Genomic DNA, 24,753 nt, shown 5'->3' on the forward strand with positions numbered 1-24,753 from the left:
TAGCACTAGATTTTTCACTGTAGGAATACAAACTTCTTTTTTTGTTAAATAAAGATATGCTTTATTTAAGATAAAGATATGTAGAGATAAAAACTTTACTTGAGAATTTATTGATTTGATTGCTTAAGTATTTTTTTCACTGACATACTATTTAAAAAGCTCTTTCTCTAACATTTTTATATAGTTTTTTAGTTATTTCTTTTTCTTGATTTGCACCCTTATTGTTTATGATTATAAATATCAAATACCTGGCAAGGAAAAATCAAAGAGAAAATATTTGTGTTAGTAAAGCTGCTTTATCTAAATTATTTTAAAAAATATACAGAAGCTGTACTTTAGAAGTGGATTAATGAGATTTATTTTAACTTTTTAAAAGTTTAAATGAGGTTATTTCTAGAATAATTTAGTGACACTTATTTTTTAGGGCATCAAAAAAATTTGACCGTAAACAAAAAGAAAGGTGAACTTGATATTCTGCCTGCTGTGATCGCTACAACTAGAAAACCTATCTATAAAGGTAAAATAATCCATGCTATACAAAGATATATGAAATAAAACCTTATACTATGTTTCCAATGACTCCATTTACCAATCACCTCAAACCTACAGGCCCTCTCCTCCCGACAACCTGTTAGGAGCAAAGCCAAGTATATTTTTCCAAACATTTTTTCATATACACACACACAGACACACACACAGAGAACATATATGTTCTGTACAATAAGAGGATCATATGCATTGATTGTCCTCACCTCTGATCCAAGTAAAAATTTTTTTAACATCTTTATTGGAGTATAATTGCTTTACAATGTTCTGTTAGTTTCTGCTGTATAACAAAGTGAATCAGCTATATGCATACCTATATCCCCATATCCCCTCTCTTGTCTCTCCCTCCCACCCTCGCATCCCACCCTTTGTGGTGGTCACAAAGCACCAAGCTGATCTCCCTGTGTGATGCAGCTGCTTCCCACTAGCTATCTGTTTTACATTTGGTAGTGGATATATGTCAGTGCTACTCTCTCAATTTGGCCCAGCTTACCCTTCCCCCTCCCCATGTCCTCAAGTCCTTTTTCTACGTCTGCATCTTTATTCCTGTCCTGCCCCTAAATTCATCAGAACTTTTTTTTTTTTTTAGTTTCCATATATATGTGTTAGCATACGGTATTTGTTTTTCACTTTCTGACTTACTTCACTCTGTATGACAGTCTCTAGGTCCATCCACCTCACTACAAATAACTCAATTTCATTTCTTTTTATGGCTGAGTAATATTCCATTGTATATATGTGCCACATCTTCTTTATCCATTCATTTGTCGATGGACACTTAGGTTGCTTCCATGTCCTGGCTATTGTAAATAGTGCTGCAATGAACATTATGGTACATGACCTTTTTTGAATTATGGTTTTCTCAGGGTATATGCCCAGTAGCGGGATTACTGGGTCATATGGTAGTTCTATTTTTAGTTTTTTAAGGAACCTCCATCCTTTCCTCCATAGTGGCTGTATCAATTTACATTCCCACCAACAGTACAAGCGGGTTCCCTTTTCTCCACACCCTTTCCAGCATTTATTGTCTGTAGATTTTTTGATGATGGCCATTCTGACCGGTGTGAGGTTACCTCATTGTAGTTTTGATTTGCATTTCTCTAATGACTAGTGATGTTGAGCATCCTTTCATGTGTTTGTTGGCCATCTGTATATCTTCTTTGGGGAAATGTCTATTTAGGTCTTCTGCCCATTTTTAGATTGGGTTGTTTGTTTTTTTGATGTTGACCTGTACAAGCTGCTTGTAAATTTTGGAGATTACTCCTTTGTCAGTTGCTTCATTTGCAAATATTTTCTCCCATTCTGAGGGTTGTCTTTTTATCTTGTTTATGGTTTCCTTTGCTGTGCAAAAGCTTTGAAGTTTCATTAGGTCCCATTTGTTTCTTTTTGTTTTTATTTCCATTTCTGTAGGAGGTGGGTCATCTTGCTGTGATTTATGTTATGGAGTGTTCTGCCTATGTTTTCCTCTAAGAGTTTTATAGTGTCTGGCCTTACATTTAGGTCTTTAATCCATTTTGAGTTTATTTTTGTGTATGGTATTAGGAAGTGTTCTAATTTCATTCTTTTACATGTAGCTGTCCAGTTTTCCCAGCACCACTAACTGAAGAGGCTATCTTTTCTCATTGTATACTCTTGCTTCCTTTATCAAAGATAAGGTGACCATATGTGCATGGGTTTATCTCTGGGCTTTCTATCCTGTTCCATTGATCTATATTTCTGTTTTTGTGCCAATACCATACTGTTTTGATTACTGTAGTTTTGTAGTATAGTCCGAAGTCAGGGAGCCTGATTTCCTCCAGCTCCGTTTTTCTTTCTCAAGTTTGCTTTGGCTCTTTGGGGTCTGTTGTGTTTCCATACAAATTGTGAAATTTTTTGATCCAAATAAATTGATACAGATTTCTTTCATTTCTCACACCTTTAAGTTGCTGCATATTTTATCATATGAATGTGCTATAACTTATTTAACCATTCCTCTATTGAAAGACATTTCTATTTCTTTTATTGAAGTATAGTTGATTTCCAATATGGTGTTAGTTTCAGGTGTACAGCATTGTCATTCAGTATTTTTGCAGATTATATTGCATAATAGGTTAATACAAGATAATGAAAATTATCTGTGCTATATAGTATATCCTGCTGCTTATCTACTTTATATATAGTAGTTAGTATCTGTTCATCCCATACCCCTAATTTATCCCTCCTCTCCTTCTCTCTCCCCTTTGATAACCACAACTTTGTTTTCCATATCTGTGAGTCTGTTTCTGTTTAGTAAATGTATATTCACTTGTATTATTTTCAGATGCCACATATAAGTGATATCATATATCATTTTTTCCCTGATTTATTTCACTAAGCATAATATTCTCTAAGTCCATCCATGTTGCTGCAAATGGTAGTATTCTTTTTTTCTTTCACACACACTGTATTTTATTTTTACAAGAGATAAATAAACTGACACCAGGCATTGTAAATGGATGACCACAACAAAAGCAACAATGATTGCAATAAGCAAACAAGAAACACACTCATACTATGTCATAATATTGACATTCAGTCCAGTAATCCTCCACTGTAACAGCTCCTTTACTTTGCTGTGAAAATTGATTCATATATTTTTTGCCTCTGAGTGCTTCTGGGATTTTCTTTTTTTTTTTTTTTTTTTTTTTTTTTTGCGGCACACGGGCCTCTCACTGTTGTGGCCTCTCCCGTTGTGGAGCACAGGCTCCAGACGCGCAGGCTCAGCAGCCATGGCTTATGGGCTGAGCTGCTCCGCAGCATGTGGGATCCTCCCGAACAGGGGCACGAACCCGTGTCCCCTGCATCAGCAGGCAGACTCTCAACCACTACACCACCAGGGAAGCCCTCTTTTTTTTTTAATTGAAACAGAAATCACAAAAATTATAATCATCCTCATCATTTCACTCAGTCCCATGTAATTAATTTTTTTTTCATCTTGATCTTTTGTTAGCACTTTCATGAATTCATCAGTTTTCCATTAGAGTTCTGAAAATGCTTATTCATTTAGTTCAGCAGTATAGTCAGTTACCAGAAACCTGTACTTGTCAGAGTCTTTTCCATGAATTCCTTGAAGATGAAACCCTTTCATAGGAACATTTTTGTGAAAGCATCAGAGTACACCCAGAACTGTATGTAAGTGGCAAAAGACTTAAAAATGACCACGGTTAAAGATTTGATGAAAGTTCATAATAATGCAATTGACAAGGAAATTTAGTTATTTCTGAGATATACATTTTAAAGTAATAACTAGAATTATGACTTACAACATTATAACAGAACATAAAAGATTTTTAGAAATTTCATGTAATGTCTCAAACACTTATATTAACATATTTCCATACAAATAACCCAAAGAAAGTTTTGTGTTAGTTGGGTTTTTTGTTTGTTTGTTTGTTTATACTGCAGGTTCTTATTAGTCATCAGTTTTATATACCTGTCAATCCCAGTTGCCCAATTCAGCACACCACTATCCCCACCCCACCACGGGTTTCCCCCTTGGTGTCCATACAGTTGTTCTCTACATCTGTGTCTCAACTTCTGCCCTGCAAACCAGTTCATCTGTACCATTTTTCTAGATTCCACATACATGTGTTAATATACGATATTTGTTTTTCTCTTTCTGACTTACTTCACTTTGTATGACAGTCTCTAGATCCATCCATGCCTCAAAAAATGACTCAATTTCATTCCTTTTTATGGCTGAGTAATATTCCATTGTATATATGTATCACAACTTCTTTATCCATTCGTCTGTCGATGGGCACTTAGGTTGCTTCCATGACCTGGCTATTGTAGATAGTGCTGCAGTGAACATTGGGGTGCATGTGTCTTTTTGAATTATGGTTTTCTCTGGGTATATGCCCAGCAGTGGGATTGCTGAATCATATGGTAATTCTATTTTTAGTTTTTAAAGGAACCTCCATACTGTTCTCCATAGAGGCTGTATCAATTTACATTCCCACCAGCAGTGCAAGAGGGTTCCCTTTTCTCCACACCCTCTCCAGCATTTATTGTTTGTAGATATTCTGATGATGCCCATTCTAACTGGTATGAGGTGATACCTCATTGTAGTTTTGATTTGCATTTCTCTAATAATTAGTGATGCTGAGCAGCTTTTCATGTGCTTCTTGGCCATCTGTATGTCTTCTTTGGAGAAATGTCTATTTCGGTCTTCTGCCCGTTTTTGGATTGCGTTGTTTGTGTCTTTAATATTGAGCTGCATGAGCTGTTTATATATTTTGGTGGTTAATCCTTTGTTCGTTGATTCGTTTGCGAATATTTTCCCCCATTCTGAGGGTTGTCTTTTCATCTTGTTTATGGTTTCCTTTGCTGTGCAAAAGCTTTGAAGTTTCATTAGGTCCCATTTGTTTACTTTTGTTTTTATTTCCATTACTCTAGGAGGTGGATCAAAAAAGATTTTGCTGTGATTTATGTCAAAGAATGTTCTTCCTATGTTTTCCTCTAAGAGTTTTATAGTGTCCGGTCTTACATTTAGGTCTCTAATCCATTTTGAGTTTACTTTTGTGTATGGTGTTAGGAAATGTTCTAATTTCATTCTTTTACATGTAGCTGTCCAGTTTTCCCAGCACCAGTTATTGAAGAGACTCTGTTTTCTCCATTGTATATCTTTGCCTCCTTTGTCATAGATTAATTGACCATAGGTGTGTGAGTTTATCTCTGGGCTTTCTATCTTGTTTAATTGATCTATGTTTCTATTTTTGTGCCAGTACCATATTGCCTTATTACTGTAGGTTTGTAGTATAGTCTGAAGTCAGGGAGTCTGATTCCTCCAGCTCCGTCTTTTTCCCTCAAGACTGCTTTGGCTATTCGGGTTCTTTTGTGTCTCCATACAAATTTTGAGATGATTTGTTCTAGTTCCTTAAAAAATGCCATTGGTAATTTGATAGGGATTGCATTGAATCTGTAGATTGCTTTGGGTAGTATAGTCATTTTCACAATATTGATTCTTCCAATCCAAGAACATTGTACATCTCTCCATCTGTTGGTATCATCTTTAATTTCTTTCATCAGTGTCTTATAATTTTCTGCATACAGGTCTTTTGTTTTCCTAGATAGGTTTATTCCTAGGTATTTTATTCTTTTTGTTGCAATGGCAAATGGGAGTGTTTCCATAATTTCTCTTTCAGATTTTTCATCAGTAGTGTATAGGAATGCTAGAGATTTCTGTGCATTAATTTTATATCCTGCAACTTTACCAAATTCATTGATTAGCTCTAGTAGTTTTCTGGTGGCATTTTTAGGATTCTCTATGTATAGTATCATGTCATCTGCAAACAGTGACAGTTTTACTTCTTCTTTTCCAATTTGTATTCCTTTTATTTCTTTTTCTTCTCTGATTGCCGTGGCTAGGACTTCCAAAACTATGTTGAATAATAGTGGTGAGAGTGGACATCCTTGTCTCATTACTGATCTTAAATGAAATGCTTTCAGTTTTTCACCATTGAGAATGATGTTTGCTGTGGGTTTGTCATGTATGGCCTTTATTATGTTGAGGTAGGTTCCCTCTGTGCCCACTTTCTAGAGAGTTTTTATCATATATGGGTGTTGAATTTTGTCAAAAGCTATTTCTGCATCTATTGAGATGATCATATGGTTTTTATTCTTCAATTTGTTAATATGGTGTATCACATTGATTGATTTGCGTATATTGAAAAATCCTTGCATCCCTGGGATAAATCTGACTTGATCATGGTGTATGATCCTTTTAATGTGTTATTGGATTCTGTTTGCTAGTATTTTGTTGGGGATTTTTGCATCTATATTCATAAGTGATATTGGTCTGTAATTTTCTTTTTTTGTAGTATCTTCGTCTGGTTTTGGTATCAGGCTGATGGTGGCCTCATAGAATGAGTTTGGGAGTGTTCCTTCCTCTGCAGTTTTTTGGAAGAGTTTGAGAAGGATGGGTGTTAGCTCTTCTCTAAATGTTTGATAGAATTCACCTGTGAAGCCATCTGTCCTCGACTTTTCTTTGTTGGAAGTTTTTTTTTTTTGCTGTTCACGGGCCTCTCACTGTTGTGGCCTCTCCCGTTGCGGACGCGCAGGCTCAGCAGCCATGGCTCACGGGCCCAGCCACTCCGTGCCATGTGGAACCTTCCCGGACCGGGGCACAAACCCATGTCCCCTGCATCGGCAGGCGGACTCTCAACCACTGTGCCACCAGGGAAGCCCTTTATTTTTTTGTTTTGTTTTGTTTTGTTTTGCAGTACGTGGGCCTCTCACTGCTGTGGCCTCTCCCGTTGCGGAGCACCGGCTCCGGACGCGCAGGCTCAGCGGCCATGGCTCACGGGCCCAGCCGCTCCGCGGCATGTGGGATCTTCCCGGACCAGGGCACGAACCCGTGTCCCCTACATCGGCAGGCGGACTCTCAACCACTGCACCACCAGGGAAGCCCTGTTGGAAGATTTTTAATCATAGTTTCAATTTCATTACTTGTGATTGGTCTGTTCATATTTTCTGTTTCTTCCTGGTTCAGTCTTGGAAGTTTATACCTTTCTAAGAATTTGTTCATTTCTTCCAGGTTGTCCATTTTATTGGCATAGAGTTGCTTGTAGTAGTCTCTTAGGATGCTTTGTATTTCTGCGGTGTCTGTTGTAACTTCTCCTTTTTCATTTCTAATTTTATTGATTTGAGTCCTCTCCCTCTTTTTCTTGATGAGTCTGGCTAATTGTTTATCAATTTTGTTTATCTTCTCAAAGAACCATCTTTTAGTTTTATGATCTTTGCTATTGTTTTCTTTGTTTCTATTTCATTTATTTCTGCTCTGATCTTTATGATTTCTTTCCTTCTGCTAACTTTGGGTTTTGTTTGTTCTTTCTCTAGTTCCTGCAGGTGTAAGGTTAGATTGTTTACTTGCAATTTTTCTTGTTTCTTGAGGTAGGCTTGTATACCTATAAACTTCCCTCTTAGAACTGCTTTTTTTGCATCCCATAGGTTTTGGATCGTCGTGTTTTCATTGTCATTTGTCTCTAGGAATTTTTTGATTTCCTCTTTGATTTCTTCAGTGCTCTCTTGGTTATTTAGTAACGTATTGTTTAGCCTCCATGTGTTTGTGTTTTTGACGTTTTTTTCCCTGTATTTCATTTCTAATCTCATAGCGTTGTGGTCAGAAAAGATGCTTGATATGATTTCAATTTTCTTAAATTTACTGATGCTTGATTTGTGACCCAAGATGTGATCTATCCTGGAGACTGTTCTGTGCACACTTGAGAAGAAAATGTAATTTGCTGTTATGGGATGGAATGTCCTATAAATATCAGTTAAATCTATCTGGCCTATTGTGTCTTTTAAAGCTTCTGTTTCCTTATTTATTTTCATTTTGGATGATCTGTCCATTGGTGTAAATGAGGTGTTAAAGTCCCCCACTATTTTTGTGTTACTGTCGATTTCCACTTTTACAGCTGTTAGCAGTTGCCTTATGTAATGAGGTGCTCCTATGTTGGGTGCATATATATTTATAATTGTTATATCTTCTTCTTGGATTAATCCCTTGATCATTATGTAGTGTCCTTCCTTGTCTCTTGTAACATTCTTTATTTTAAAGTCTGTTTTATCTGATATGAGTAAAGCTACTCCAACTTTCTTTTGATTTCCATTTGCATGGAATATCTTTTTCCATCCCCTCACTTTCAGTCTGTATGTGTCCCTAGGTCTGAAGGGGGTCTCTTGAAGACAGCATATATTTGGATCTTGTTTTTGTATCCATTCAGCAAGCCTGTGTCTTTTGGTTGGAGCATTTAATCCATTCACGTTTAAGGTAATTACCAGTACGTATGTTCCTATGAGCATTTTCTTAATTGTTTTGGGTTTGTTTTTGTAGATCCTTTTCTTGTGTTTCCCACTTAGAGAAGTTCCTTTAGCATTTGTTGTAGAGCTGGTTTGGTGGTGCTGAATTCTCTTAGCTTTTGCTTGTCTGTAAAGCTTTTGATTTCTCCATCAAATCTGAATGAGATCCTTGCTGGTAGAGTAATCTTGGTTGTAGGTTCTTCCCTTTCATCACTTTAAGTATATCATGCCACTCCCTTCTGGCTTGTAGAGTTTCTGCTGAGAAATCAGCTGTTAACTTTATGGGAGTTCCCTGGTATGTTATTTGTCATTTTTCCCTTGCTGCTTTCAATAATTTTTCTTTGTCTTTAATTTTTGCCAATTTGATTACTATGTGTCTCGGCGTGTTTTTCCTTGGGTTTATCCTGTATGGGACTCACTGCACTTCCTGGACTTGGCTGGCTATTTCCTTTCCCATGTTAGGGAAGTTTTTGACTATAATCTCTTCAAATATTTTCTCTGGTCCTTTCTCTCTCTCTTCTCCTTCTGGGACCCCTATAATGTGAATGTTGTTGCGTTTAATGTCGTCCCAGAGGTCTCTTAGGCTGTCTTCCTTTCTTTTTATTCTTTTTTCTTTATTCTGTTCCACAGCAGTGAATTCAACCATTCTGTCTTCCAGGTCACTTATCCGTTCTTCTGCCTCAGTTATTCTGCTATTGATTCCTTCTAGTGTAGTTTTCATTTCAGTTATTGTATTGTTCATCTCTGTTTGTTCTTTAATTCTTCTAGGTCTTTGTTAAATGTTTCTTGCATCTTCTCCATCTTTGCCTCCATTGTTTTTCCAAGGTTCTGCATCATCTTCACTATCATTATTCTGAATTCTTTTTCTGGAATATTGCCTATCTCCACTTCATTTAGTTGTTTTTCTCGGGTTTCATCTTGTTCTTTTATCTGGTCCTCTGCCTTTTCATCTTGTCTCTCTTTCTGTGAATGTGGTTTTTGTTCCACAGGCTGCAGGATTGTAGTTCTTCTTTCTTCTGGTCTCTGCCCTCTGGTGGATGAGTCTATCTAAGAGGCTTGATGGGAGGGACTGGTGGTGGGTAGAGCTGACTGTTGCTCTGGTGGGTAGAGCTCAGTAAAACTTTAATCCACTTGACTGTTGATGGGTGGGGCTGGGTTCCCTCCTTGTTGGTTGTTTGGCCTGAGGCAACCCAACACTGGAGCCTACCTTGGCTCTTTGGTGGGGCTAATGACAGACTCTGGGAGGGTTCACGCCAAGGACTACTTCCCAGAACTTCTGCTGCCAGTGTCCTTGTCCCCACGGTGAGCCACAGTCACCCCGCCCCTGCCTCTGCAGGACGCCCTCCAACACTATCAGGTAGGTCAGGTTCAGTCTCCTGTGGGGTCACTGCTTCTTCCTCCCCACCCCTGCCTCTGCAGGACACCCTCCAACACTAACAGGTAGGTCAGGTTCAGTCTCCTGTGGGGTCACTGCTCCTTCCCCTGGGTCCCGATGTGCACACTACTTTGTGTGTGCCCTCCAAGAGTGGAGTCTCTGTTCCCCCCAGTCCTGTCGAAGTCCTGCAGTCAGTTCCCACTAGACTTCAAAGTTTGATTCTCTAGGAATTCCTCCTCCCGTTTCTGAACCCCCAGGTTGGGAAGCCTGACGTGGGGCTCAGAACCTTCACTCCAGTGGGTGGACTTTTGTGGTATAAGTGTTCTCCAGTCTGTGAGTCACCCACCCAGCAGTTATGGGATTTGATTTTATTGTGATTGTGCCCCTCCTCCCCTCTCATTGTGGCTTCTCCTTTGTCTTTGGATGTGGGGTATCTTTTTTGGTGAGTTCCAGTGTCTTCCTGTCAATGATTGTCCAGCAACTAGTTGTGATTCTGGTGTTCTCGCAGGAGGGAGTGAGACGGCAGTATTCTTTTTATGACTAATATTCCACTGTATATATACCCACCACATCTACTTAATCCATTCATCTGTTGATGGGTACATGGGTTGCTTCTGTGTTTGGCTCTTGTAAATCGTGCTGCTGTGAATATTGGGGCACATGTATCTTTTCAAATTAGTGTTTTGGGCTTCCCTGGTGGCGCAGTGGTTGAGAGTCTGCCTGCCGATGCAGGGGACACGGGTTCGTGCCCCGGCCCGGGAAGATCCCACGTGCCGCGGAGCGGCTGGGCCCGTGAGCCATGGCCGCTGGGCCTGCGCGTCCGGAGCCTGTGCTCCATAACGGGAGAGGCCACAGCAGTGAGAGGCCCGCATACCGCAAAAAAAAAAAAAAAAAAGTTAGTGTTTTCACTTTTTTCCGAATATATACCCAGGGGAGGAATTGCTGGATCATACGGTAGTTCCAATTTTAGTTTTTTTACAGAAGCTCCATACTGTTTTCCATAGTGGCTGCACCAATTTACATTCCCACCAACAGTGTATGATGGTTCCCATTTCTCCACATCCTTGCCAACATTTGTTATTTGTAGACTTTTTTGATGATAGCCATTCTGACAGGTGTGAGGTAATTTGTGTTTTTGATTTGCATTTCTCTAATAATTAGTGAGGCTGAGCATCTTTTCATGGCTTTGTGTGGACATTTTCACAATATTAATTCTTCCAATTCAAGAACACAGGATATCTTGCCATTTATTTGTGTCTTCTTTAATTCCTTTCCTCATTGTCTTATAATTTTCAAGGTAAAGTGTTTTTGCTTAAATTTATTCTTAAGTATTTTTTTCATGCTGTTGTAAAATGGATTTTTTGTCTTATTTTCTCTTTCAGATGTTTCACTGTTAGTATGTAGAAATTCAACTGATTTCTGTATGTTGATTTTTGTATCCTGCAACTCTATTGAATTCATTTGTTCTAAGTTTTTTTGTGGAGTCTTTTGGATCTTCTATATATAAAATCATGTCATCTGAAAACAACTACATTTTACTTCTTCCTTTCTGATGTGGATGTGTTTTATTTCTTTTTTTTCTCTAATTGCTATGGCTAGAACTTCCAGTACTATTTTGAGTAGAAATGGTTAGAGTTGGCATCCTTGTCTTGTTCCTGATGTTGGATGAAAAAGGTTTTAACTTAACACCATTGAGTATGTTAGCTGTGAGCTTGTCATATATGGCCTTTATTAGGTATATTCCTTCTATACCTAACTTGTTGAAACCTTTTATCATGAGTGGGTGTTGAAATTTGTTAAATTTTTTCTTCATCTATTGAATTGATTATACGATTTTTATCCTTAATTTTGTTAATGGGGCATATCACATTTATTAATTTGCTATATTGAATCATCCTTGCATCCCAGGGATGAATCCCACTTGATCGTGGCTTATGATCCTTTAAATGTTCTCTTGAATTCTATTTGCTAGTATTTTGTTAAGAATTTTTGCATGTATGGTTATCAGGGATTGGCGTATAATTTTTTCTTACAGTGTTCTTGTCTGGCACTAGAGTCTGAGGTGTGGGCATGTGCACATCTCCTGTGGAATCGAGGTCTAGGTCTCTGCAGTTTGCTGCAGTGACTTGGGGAGAGAGGGGGACTCAGCTACAGCGTGGGCCCTGGGATGACAGGGTGCAGTAGTGGCTTGGGCTCAGGGAGCAGAGTGCAGTAGCAGCATGGTATGGGGATGGTGTGTCAAAGCCCCAACTCTGGCCCAGGGAGGCAGTCACAGAGCAGCAGCAGTGCATCCAGCTGATAACCCATTAAAGCCAGATGGGTCCAGATAATGGCTACAGAGGGTGGAGTACAGAGCAGCAGCAGCTTGGCCTGGTAATGGTAAGTCAAAGCCACAACCTAGGACCTGGGGTGAGGCTCAGAGCAGTGGCAGCTCATCTGGTTCCATAGGCAGTAAGGCGCTATGGCTTCCCAATCTCAGAGAATGGGGCACAGCAGCAACTGGGTCCTGGGGACAGGTCTTACTACCGTGACAGCTCTAACCCTGGGGAGTAGTGGGGGAGGGGTGTGGTAGCGCGGGGACTCCAGGCAGCTCAATCAGCTTGGGATTAGCACTGGTGCATATGTGGGAGTTCCCCATGGCAGTGAGGCTTGCTGGGGTTCTCCTCTCCTTTTCCTCCTGGGGTGCAATTCCTCTGAGGGGATCCCTCCTAGCTGGCCTGGGCTAGAAGATGAGGTGACTCAGGTAAAATGCTTCCTGCATTTTTCTATGCAGCCATCCTTGGATTTTGAGCTCCTCCAGATTTATGCTGCTTTTTCTTTGTAGTGCAGAGCTCTCCTAGAGCTATTTTCATTGGTTTGCAGCTGTTCGTTTATTATTTTGCTTGTTTGTGTAGGAGACAAGCATTGGGACCTCCTAGCCCTCTATCTTGCTGACATCACCTCTATCATTATTTATTCAAAGAAATTATGCATCTTTTTTGTTCCTTTACTTTTTAAAGCATAATAATATATCTTGAAAATATTTCCACATCAGCATATCCAAATCAACCTAATTCTTTTTAAGTCTTTTATATCTGAGCATACCACAAATATGTTATTATTGGCAGTAAAAGTACATTACTTTACTAGGCCTCTGTTAAATGGGCACTTTGGTTGTTTCCAGTTTTCTTTCTATAACAATGTTGCAACATACATCATTGAGGTCAGCAGATATTTTATAATCCAATCTTGACTCCATCAGTTCAGAGATATGAGTCTTCCACCTAAAAGGAATTGCCACTGTTTCTTCCCTGAAACTGATTTCTTTTGATTCCTTTCTTTTGCAGCTCAGAAACTGACTTATTTAAAACTGACTGATCTTTTGAAAAGCATAGGTATATTAAGTATATACATTTTATGTATTCCAAAAAGCAGTATTCTAGTGAACTTGAACTTTTTGAAGTCCTCTATCAGTGCTTCTCAAAGTGTGGTCCCTGGACTGGCAGCCTGGGCATTAACTAGGAAATTACTAGAAATACAAATTCTTGGACCCCACTCCAGACCTACTGAAATAGAAGCTGTGGGGTTCAAAGCCACTAATTTGTTTAACAGGTTCTCTGGGTATTCTGATGCAGGCTAAAATTGGAGAAACATTTCTATAGAAACATAGGTAGTTAGATTTATGTACTCTTTTCCATTTCCATTGTTAATATTTGTATATAATATTCTGTTTTTCATGCTGTCACATATAATAAAAATTATATCAACTATAATGAAATTTAATAGAACTATTTTTTTAATCACACAATAATTTTCCTTTAAAGTGCCATATACTGCTACCCGAAAATCTCTACCCCACCCATACTTTTGAGAATAAATTAATTCTGGGCAAAATAAATAACATGAGCAAATTCGTCGAGACAGCAATGAAATTGCAAGAGTGGAAGCCTTATGAAAATAACACTGCCTTGAGTGGATGCTGCTTATTGAACAATAATGAGAAAGATCCTGAATAAACAGGGTAGACCCAGATCATGGAGGGTGAGTTTGAATGGCTTTCCCTTTTTCCTAAGTTTGAAAAAGTTACAGCTGTCTTTTATTGAATAAATTACAAATGATGAAAATATTCACCTGATTCAAAATAGCAATGTTTAAACACTGCACAACCAATTTCAAAATGGAAAGGAAATAAACATAAATGCCCATGACAATAACCTAATTGATATGTGTGGGAGCATATTCTGTGGAATTTGTAATGAGACAAAATACAAGTGATAAGAATTTTAAAGACATGAATCTTGCCAACCAATGTTAATAATATTGTTGTTAACAATCTTATTATTATAATAATGTATAATATTGTATATATATGTTTATAATAATGTATAATATTGTATACATATATGTAACAGCCAATGTTATTAGCAATTTTAATAATAGTTAAGATATTATTTTTAACCACATTTTTACTGTGCCCTGGGAAGCATAAATATTATTGGATGAAACTGTCTATAATCCAGTCTGGATTATTACTGACATAGGTATTTAAACTTATAGAAAATCCTTTTGTACCTTGAATGTTACTATATTTCGTCAGCAAGAATTAGAGCAGTAAGTAATAATATTAACCTAAGTATTTTGGAGTTATGTTTTATATCAGTATTTAATAAGGAAATTTGGATTTCTATAGAAACAATATAGAGTGGAATAAAGTTGATGAAATAGTGACTATCCTGTATAATCTCTCATTATAAAATATTATTTATATTTTATACAGTAGTAAAAAAAAAGTACAACTTACATGGCAAGAAGAAATCATCAGTTGAGTGAGCATAAAGTATCAGTCAAGAGAAAATAAATGGAGGAATTCTTCACTAATTACTGATTATTCTCTGAAACTGTGAAAGGTCCCAGAGGTAATATAAAAATAATATGTATTAATAACTTTTGTGAGGGTTTTAGAGAGAATATATGCAGAAATGAATAGGAGAATTGTTGTTGCAAGTTGCCAATTGGATTGTGAGCAATGCAAATTTTATACTTCTCTCTAGAAGTATTTTTCTAACATAAATTCAGCATAGCAGTCTGATCCTATGAATGCTGATTGCTGGACCCAATCCAACTTCTCAGTTTGTTTCTGTGGACTATCCAGATAACAGTGAATATAATTTATACATCAATTATGTGATCATTTGATTAAATGAGCTAATATATGTGCTAAATCAGTGCTTTTCAAGCCTATCTACAAAATAGGATTCACCTGGGGTGCTTTGAAAGCTACCAATTCTCTGCCCCAGCCCCAGACCAATTAAACCAGATTCTCCTTAGGTGATTAAACAGTGCAGCCAGAGTTGAGCACCATGATGCTTATTATTTGATGATATAAGGGAAATCAACTGATACCTCAGCCCATATACAAGTGGTTGTGGCTGATTTTTTTTTTTTAATCCGGATCTTGTAGCTACTAGCCTAGTGGGGCCCAATAAATAGATTCAGTCTATATTGGGTTCACTTAAATGTTTCTTCTCCCATACCACCTCGTTCATGGCAATTACAACTTCCTCTCCAAGCACTCCCCAACAGAATTTCCTATGATAATGGAAATGTTCTATATCTGTGCCCTCCAATATGGGAGCTATGAGCCATATGCAGCTATTGAGCTCTTAAAATGTGGTTAATATATTTTAATTAGTTTAGATCTAAATAGCAATGTACGGTTTGTGGCTCCTATATTGGACAGCACAACTCAAGAATTATCAGTGATCCAGCAACCAGTCAGGACCTGGGAAGGCAGTGAGCTATCCAGAAGGACATATAGAAAACCTTTTTACTGATTAATGACCAGTACAACTAAATATATCTCCCAGGAGAAGTAGGAGCAGGAGTAGTATTTCAGCAGAGCTGTTGGATAAGATGTAATGCTTCTTAGGATAGCAGGATGGCCCTTAATATTGAGCAGATGATGTCAGTTTCAACCACAGACTCTGAATAGCTCAAATTCAGCCAGGATTAGTGGGCAAAAGTGAGTAGGCTACAGCCTTTGGAAGGCTTTGGTTGCCTTCAAAGATAAGACAAGTCTCATCTGTTCTTGAGAAGGTCAGATAATTAGTAGTCAGGGCACAGTTATAAGAATGAATATCTAATGATCACTAAAAATTCAATAATTCCTTTGGTTTTATTGTGATTCACTCAAAACCTAAAAACTTTTAGAGATCATATTAATGCTTTAAGTAAACTGAAAAAGGCTCAGTGAGTATTTCTCTAGACTTCTGAATACATTTTTTACTATGGTTGTTCTAAAAATGGTACTGCTAAAGAGAGATCTGGACTACCTAATCCAAAGTTTAATGTGAGGTCTGCTTTGGTAGGTAAATTAGAATAACATCTTTATAAACAAGCTCTGTCCAGAAGGTAGTAGAATAATTTTTTGTTCATAAAAATTATGTGATCATTCACGCTGTTGAGGCTTATTCAGTTGGCGAGAGTACCTCTAAGCATTCCATTTTCTATTTGTCACAATCCTTAATTGAAATCATATTATTGGTATCTTAAATATTCAGTTCCAACATGTCTCATAGAGCTGGTCCAGGAGATTAGAGAGCAACAGGAGCAGATAGTAATCTAAATGTAACCACTTGATATTTTAGTATTTGATGAGAGGCAAAAATCCTTATTTTTCTTTTCAAGAACATGAGATTACTTGTGGGGAGGGGTGTGGTTCAAGGAACATATTTTCCCCCTCTGTATATTGGTGGCTAACTTCTTGCACAGGGCCATGATTTCAGGTGTGGAGAGAGAGTAGTTTCCTAGATACCAGATTACACAGTTAAGTTCCTGAGGCAGGGGCATCATGCAATTGTTTTCTGATTTAGAAGACAATTCTCAGTTTGTTATGCTCCTCTCTAGGTCAGTGAGCACTACAGTGGCAAATAAATGGAATTTTTAAACAGGGTGTAGGCAGTAACTGTAACTTACAGGATATGAATTTTCAACAGAAATGGCTGAATCACTGGGCCAGGGAATAGGGGTATTGGTCACTAGCATCCAGGATATTGATAGCTTCTTATTGAGTGAAATCCTGGTCCATGCAGCTGCTTGACATTTTGAAGTCTATCATTGCTTTAATCGAATGGCAGGAACCCACAACTCAAGAGTTTCACGGAGACATAGACTGCTATCTCTGAACATACAGACGGGGAAGAGAAAAAGCATTGTGATTGTTCTCTCTCCCATACCTTTTCTACCCTCCTATCACCTTCCAGACAGCCAATCAGGTGCCTGAGTTGCAGATGGCAAGCTACAGGCTGGGTGCCCATGGTCAACTTTCTCAGTTCCCCAAAATACAAGCATAATTCCTATCTTAGAATTCCCAAGCCTTTCAGTTTGGGCATGGGTCAGAGTGGTAGAAACTATGTGTGGACAGGCTCTCATGTGTACATACAGTCTCATGTTTAAGTCTGTCAGTTCAGAGCATGTATTCATCATTTGAGAATCAAGGACACAAGTTCATTTAAATTGCTCAAGGTCATAGAGCAGATTAGCAGCAGATAAAGGATGGGAACCCATAAAATTGGACCCTAAAGTCCAGGATTTTAATCTCTAGTATATATCCCACCAAAAGGCTATAGTCCATAATAGCCAGCTTTACAATGTTATTTTTAAAAAATTATTCTGATATTTGTTTAAAATGGTAATGAAGACTTTATTTGACGCTATTGCAGTAGTGGACAAAGACTGAACTCAACTCCAAACATAGCAAAAACAGCTGGGGATTTATAGCCAATGAGGAGAGTAAGTGAGTGGATCAGTGGATGTAACATTACTAAGAGGAAGCATCAGGGGTGGGGGATTCCTACTAAATTACCCTAACAGCCTTCTTGATGAAGGCAGGCCAAGGACAGGGCCAAGTATGAGGCCTGCTTGAAAAGAGGTCTTAGAGGAACCCAACCAAAGCTTACTAAAGGAGAGATTTTTTGTCAAGGTTCAGCTAAAATGAATTTTTTAAGCATTGAGAGAAAGATCATTGATTTTGAAAACCAAAATCTCTGGATAATATTTTGAAAAATGCCATGCAATTAGTGTAGAATGTACTCTAATGATGAGAGATGCACAAAGCTGAAAGTTTTAGAAATGCTTGTGTGTATATTAGAAGTTCAATTAAATGAAAAACATAACAACTTGGTTTATTTTCAGAACTCTTCTTTACCATGTGGAACAAATTTGAAGCTAAGATAAAAGCCTCTGTTGCTGATGTTAAGAAAGCAGCTCTCTGTTGAAGTTCCAACTTGCTTCTATTCACTCATGTCCCTGTAATGCCTTCTGGTGTGGTGTAAAAGCAATTAAATGAAATTTGTGCTCTGCATGTCTTGATAATGTCATAATTATTTGTGTCAATTATTTGCAAATCTATTCTTTATGATACTATATAGAGAAAAGTCACTGCCATACATTTCTTACACTTCCAGATAGAGGAATGTATATATATCTATATATTTCATCAGCACAGTAATTTATTTTGATAAATGTGAGAACGTGAGACGTAGGGGAAGGATAACATTTTATCCTATTTTCTCTACCTTCATTTTGTAGAATATATTTCTTTAAACACCCTAGATTTTAGAGCACAGCTTGTAACAAATCATATACAACATATAATTCTTCTCCATGTAGAATTACTTTTACAACTTGATATTTGAAAGATGGTTTTTTGGCCTCTACTTAGTTTATCTAGCTACAATAGTCTCGCTTTCTTGATTGTAGGAAGTCTCTCAGTGTCAGAAGTGGTTCTTAACATTGAATAAATTCTACCTTCATATAAGTTATTCCTGTTGGTGGAGCTTGAGTAAAACTGAAAAATACTTTAAAGGCAGTTAAATGAGACAATATTAAAAGTAGAGTCCTGGGTCAGTGCCTGGCACCAAAGATGACCTAATTATTATCATCAGAACCATTGAAAATGCTTTATAAGCTTTTCTTAATTAAGAATAATCCTTTAAGTACAATATTGATTGAAGAAAATCAAGTTATACTGGTAACTGAAATTCAAGACAAAAATAATGTATGTAAACACTAAACTCTAGTCAATAAATTTGTTTCTTGCAGGAGTAAAGGCTACCAATTCTGAATATACGTGTATACTGGGGTTGCACAAATAAATACAGGAATGATGGAATGTAAGAGCCAGGTTTCTCAGTGCTGGAGAGAGAAATTATAGGTAAGTAAGTTGGAAAGCCTAGAATAAACCCCATGGTAATGGGTATGTCGGAAAGTCTTCATACTATTTTTGCAACTTGTATGTAAGTCTAGAATTATTTTTAAAACATTTTTCAGTAATCACCCAGAGAGTATTTGTATAATGAAATGAGAATATGAACAGGAAACCCTAAATTTAAGATTTGGACAGAAGAACAGGTTATGTTTGTTTGTTTTTTCCATTCATTTATTAATTCAGTTAAAATTCAGTGTTTATTATATCCAGGCACAGTGTTAATTGTTTGGTTTACAAGGGTAAACCAATCAAGCATCATTTCATCAACTCAGAATCTAATGAGGGAAACAAATGTTAAATGAATATGTATATAGTAAGGTGAATTATATACAGAATTTGTGAATCATAAGTATGTATAGTACACCTATCTACATATAACACTTTTTAAGATAGAAATATTGTTAATTTATAATGATTTGATAGTTTCTGGTGTACAGCAAAGTGATTCAGTTATATGTATGTATAGACTTTTATATATATGTAAATATATATATATACTTTTATATTTTCATATTCTTTTCCATTATAGTTTATTACAAAATATTGAATACAGTTCCCTGTGCTATACAGTAGGAACATGTTGTTTATATATAGTAGTTTGTATCTGCTAATCCCAAACTCCTAATTTATCCCCCCTGCCCCGCCCTGAGCTTTCCCCTTTGGTAACCAACCATAAGTTTGTTTTCTATGTCTGTGAGTCTGTTTTTGTTTTGCAAATAAGTTCATTTGTATCATTTTTTAAGATTGCACATACAAATGATACCATATATTTGTCTTTCTCTGTCTTACTTCACTTAGTATGATAATCTCTCTCTTTAGAGAAATCAGCTGATAACTTTATGGGGGTCCCTTGTAACTCTTTGTTTTTCTCATGCTGCCTTTAGAATCCTCTCTAACTTTTGTCATTTTAATTATAATATGTCTTGGTGTAGGTCTGTTTGGGTTTATCTTGTTTGAGACTCTTTGTGCTTCCTGTACCTGGATATGTTTCCTTCTTTAGGTTTCATAAATTTTCAGCCATAGTTTCTTCAAATACATTTTCAATCCCCTTTTCTCTTTCTTCTCTTTCTGGGATCCCTACTATGTGTGGATTGTCTTGCTCTATATTATCCCATAGGTCTCATATGTTGCTTTCATTTTTTTTCATTTGTCTTTCTGTCTGCTTTCTGATTGGGTGATTTCCATTATCCTCTCTGCCAGATCACTTATTCATTCTTCTGCATTATCTAGTTTGCTGTTTATTGCCTTTTGCTCAGCTTTCATCTCAGCAAGTGAGTTTTCTAATTTTAATTGGCTCATCTTTATAGTTTCTAGTTCCTTGTTACAATGATCTGCATTTCTATTGATAGCCTTTCTTAACTCCTTCAGTATTTTTATTACCTCCTTTTTGAACTTGGGATCTGGTAGACTGAAGAGGTCTGTTTCATTGTTTTCTCTTTCAGGGGATTTCTCTTGTCTTTTAAGGGTTCTGTTTTGATAATATATGTTTGCTTTCATAATTTAACCATAATACTGCAGGATTATGTTTCCTTTTTCCAAAGTGTGTAGAACACATCATATATGCCTCAGAAGTAAGGATAAAGTGATTGACATTAAAGGCCTTGGATAAAGCTTAATGACCAACAACTGTAAGAATCAAATAGGATAGTAGCAATGAAAGTGTGATGAAGATATGAGGTATGTAAGAAACAAAATAAACTAGGCTGTTCAAATAGAAGTCTGAAAACAAAATTGGATTTAATGGCTGAGTGGCAAAGGAAGGATGCACCACACAGGTCTGACTTAAGAGAGTTGTCCAAAATGGAAATTGAAAGGCTTCGATATAGGGCAAAAAGGGAAGAATAAGACTGAATAGGGCAAGATGACAATTTCAAGTTGTGAGTTGGCTGAAGAGGTAGATTATAAACCCATGTTCACAATTACTTACCTTTAGAGATTGCATCACCAATATGGAGAAACCTGGTTTCAAGTAGGTCTGGGATGGAGAAAGAAAAATTTCAAAGGGCCTAAGGTTATGCTTAGATTGGCAAGATTTTTTTTTTTAACCTATTTCATTACAGTCTTACTTAGAAATAAGAAATGAAGTTGGGAATTCCCAGAGGTACCTTCCATTGCTAAGGTGATTGAAGGGGAAAATGGTACTAATTGATAATTAACACTTGTTAAAAATTTACAAGATTTACATTGTCTTTGAGGAGTGACATCAGCAAGATGATGGACTAGGAAGCTTGGGAAAAACTAAACGCTGATAAAATAACATTTTAGGAGCTCTGGAAACTAGTCAGATCACAAAAGAAGAGAGCAAAAAAGAAGAAAGGAACAAAAATGAACTACAAAAACAACCAGAAAACAGTAAGTACATTTGCATCAATAATTACTTTAAGTATAAATGGACTAAGTACTTCAATGAAAAAACACAGAGGAGGGACTTCCCTGGTGGTGCAGTGATTAACAATCTGCCTGCCAATGCAGGGGACATGGGTTCGGTCCCTGGTCTGGGAAGATCCCACATGCTGTGGAGCAACTAAGTCCATGTGCCACAACTACTGAGCCTGAGCTCTAGAGCCCGCGAGCCACAACTACTGAACCCGCATGCCACAACTACTGAAGCCCACGTGCCTAGAGCCTGTGCTCCGCAACAAGAGAAGCCACCGCAATGAGAAGCCCACACCCAACAACAAAGACCCAACGCAGCTAAAAATTTAAAAAACGACACAGGGCTTCCCTGGTGGTGCAGTGGCTGAGAATCTGCCTGCTAATGCAGGGGACACGGGTTCGAGCCCTGGTCTGGGAAGATCCCACATGCCGCGGAGCAACTCGGCCCATGAGCCACAACTACTGAGCCTGCACGTCTGGAGCCTGTGCTCCGCGACAAGAGAGGCCGCGATAATGAGAGGCCCGCTCACCGCGATGAAGAGTGGCCCCCACTTGCCACAACTAGAGAAAGCCCTCGCACAGAAATGAAGACCCAACACAGCCAAAAAAAAAAAAAAACGACACAGAGTGGCTGAATGGATAAAATACAAAATGCGTATATATGCTGCCTACAAGAGTCTCACTTGTGAATGGATAAAGATGTGTATATGTGTGTGTATGCACACACATAATTGAATATTACTCAGCCATAAAACCAAAAGCAATCTTGCCATTTGCAACAACAGGGATGGACCTAGAGGGTATTATGCTAAGTGAAATGTCAGAAAGAGAAAGACAAATACTATACACCATTTCATTTATATGTGAAATCTAAGAAACAAAATAAATGAACAAACATAACAAAACAGAACCAGACTCATAGATACAGAGAAAAAACTGGTGGTTGACATGGGGGCGGGGAGGGGGTTGAGTTAAATAGGTGAGGGAGATTAAGACAGACATATAAACTTCCAGTCATAAATAAGTCACAGGGATGTAATGTATCACATAGGCAATATAGCCAATAATATAATAATTGTATATGGTGACAGATGGTAACTAGATTATTGTGGTGATCATTTGTAGTATATAAAAACATCAAATCACTATGTTGAAATCTGAAACTAATATTGTAAGTCAATTGTACTTCAATTTAAAAAGAAAAGAAAAAAAATTTAAAAATAAAAAAGAAAAAGCCTAGTAACAGTGATCGTAAATAAATAGGCAATCTGAACATAGTTATAATACCAAGGAAACTGAAGCAGTAATCAAAAACCTCCTGACAAAAGCCCCAGAACAGATGGCCTCATGGGTGAGTTGTACCAAATATTTAAAGAAAAATTAACATCAATCTTAATTCAAACTCTTAAAAAATTGAAAGAGTGAACACTTCCTCACTCATTCTAAGAGTCTGTATTACCCTGATTCCAAAGACAAAGACATCACAAGGGAAGAAAAATATAGACCAGCATCATTTGTATATATTAATGTAAAAATACTCAAAAAAATGCTAGAAAACTGAATTCAACAGTTAAAGGTTTACAAACCATGACCAAGTGGTATTTATTAATGGAATGCAAGTGTGGTTCAACATATTAAAATTATTGAATGAAGTGTACCACATTAACAGAATGAAAGAAAAAAAACACATGATCATCTCAATTGATGCAGAAAAAGTATTTGACATAATTCAATACCTTTTCATGATTAAAAACACCCAAAAAACTAGGAATAGAAGGAAACTAACTCAACATGATAAAGCCATATATGAAAAGTCCACAGTTAACATACTCAATGATGAAAGACTGAAAGCTTTTCCTCTAAGATCAGGAACAAGATAATATTCTGACTCTTGCCATTTCTATTTAATATAGTACTAGAAGTCCTGGCCAGAGTAATTAGGAAAGAAAAATTAATAAAAGGAATCCAAACTGGCAAGGAAAAAGTCAAATTATATTTTTAGACAACATGATCACGTTATGTGTGGAAAACCCTAAATATTCCACATGCAGAAAAACTAATAAACAAATTTAGCAGAGTCCAAGGATGCAAAACCAACACACAAAAATCAGTTGTGTTTCTACACTAACAATGGCCAATTTGAAAAGGAAGAAAATAATTTTGTTAATGATAGTAACAAAAAGAATAAAATACTTAGCAATAAACTTAGCCAAGAAGGCAAAAGATTTGTACACTGAAACTACAAAACATTGCAGAAAGAAATTAAAGACACAAATAAATGAAAAGACTTCCCATGTTCATGGACTGGAAGATAATACTGTTAGGATGTCAGTATTATCCCATGTGGTCTACAGATTCAATGCAATCCTTATCAAAATTTGAGTTACATTTTTGCAGAAATGGAAAAATCCATACTAAAATTCATATGGACCCACAAGGGAACCCAAATAGCCAAGACAATCTTGAAAAAGAAAAAATTTGGAAGTTTTACAGTTTCTGATATCAAAATTTTCCACAAAACTGCATAAACAAAACAGTGTGGTACTGGCATGCCGACAGGCATATAGGCCAATCAAATACAATAGAGAGCCCATAGATAAACCCTTGCATATATGGTCGAATGAATTTTGACAGGGGCGCCAAGACCATTCAGTGGGGAAAACAGTCTCTTCAACAAGTGGTGCTGGGAAAACTGGATATCCACATGCAAAGAAAAAGTTGGATCCTTACCTTACACATATTTAAAAATTCTAAGTAGATCAAAGATGTAAACATGAGTGCTAAAACTACAAAACTCTTAAAACGGGGAAAGCTTCATGACATTAGATTTGACAATTTCTTGAAAATGATGCGAAAAGCACAGGCAACAAAGGAAAAAATAAATAAACTGGACTTCAACAGAATTTAAAACTTTTCTACATCAAAGGATACTATCAACAGAATGAAAAGGCAATCCACAGGATGGGAGAAAATATTTTCAAATCATATATCTGATATGGCATTAAGATCCAGAATATATAAATATCTCCTACAACTCAATAACAAAAACAAAAACCTGATTTAAAAATGGGCAAATGGGGACTTCCCTGGTGGCACAGATCATTAAGAATGATGAGAATTGGCAGGTTAAGAATCTGCCTGCCAGTGCAGGGGACACAGGTTCGATCCCTAGTCTGGGAAGATCCCACATGCTGCAGAGCAACTAAGCCCATGTGCTACAACTACTGAAGCCCATGTGCCCTGGAGCCCGTGTGCCCTAGAGCCTGAGAGCCACAACTACTGAGCCCATGCACTACAACTACTGAAGCCCATATACCCTAGAGCCCGTGAGCCACAACTACTGAGCCCACGTGCTGTGACTACTGAAAGCCCATGCACCTAGAGCCCA

The 24,753-nt window shown here is 37.3% G+C and overlaps 1 protein-coding gene across 1 annotated transcript in view; it reads left to right on the forward strand.

Annotated features, from left to right (window-relative positions):
• The window catches only part of CCDC7 (coiled-coil domain containing 7), a gene marked incomplete at its 5' end in the record, with an annotated part of 157,268 nt that overhangs the window by 116,828 nt on the left and 15,687 nt on the right, over nucleotides 1–24,753 (forward strand). The window contains 5 exon segments of the mRNA XM_082617670.1: nucleotides 425–517; nucleotides 13,646–13,762; nucleotides 14,499–14,637; nucleotides 17,915–18,030; nucleotides 18,824–18,935. Of these exon segments, the coding sequence (XP_082473796.1) occupies nucleotides 425–517; nucleotides 13,646–13,737 (185 nt within the window). The 3' untranslated portion in view covers nucleotides 13,738–13,762; nucleotides 14,499–14,637; nucleotides 17,915–18,030; nucleotides 18,824–18,935.

The sequence above is a fragment of the Mesoplodon mirus genome (genome assembly GCF_964341445.2).
Source record: "Mesoplodon mirus genome assembly, chromosome: 4".
NCBI classification, from domain to species: Eukaryota; Metazoa; Chordata; class Mammalia; order Artiodactyla; family Ziphiidae; genus Mesoplodon; species Mesoplodon mirus.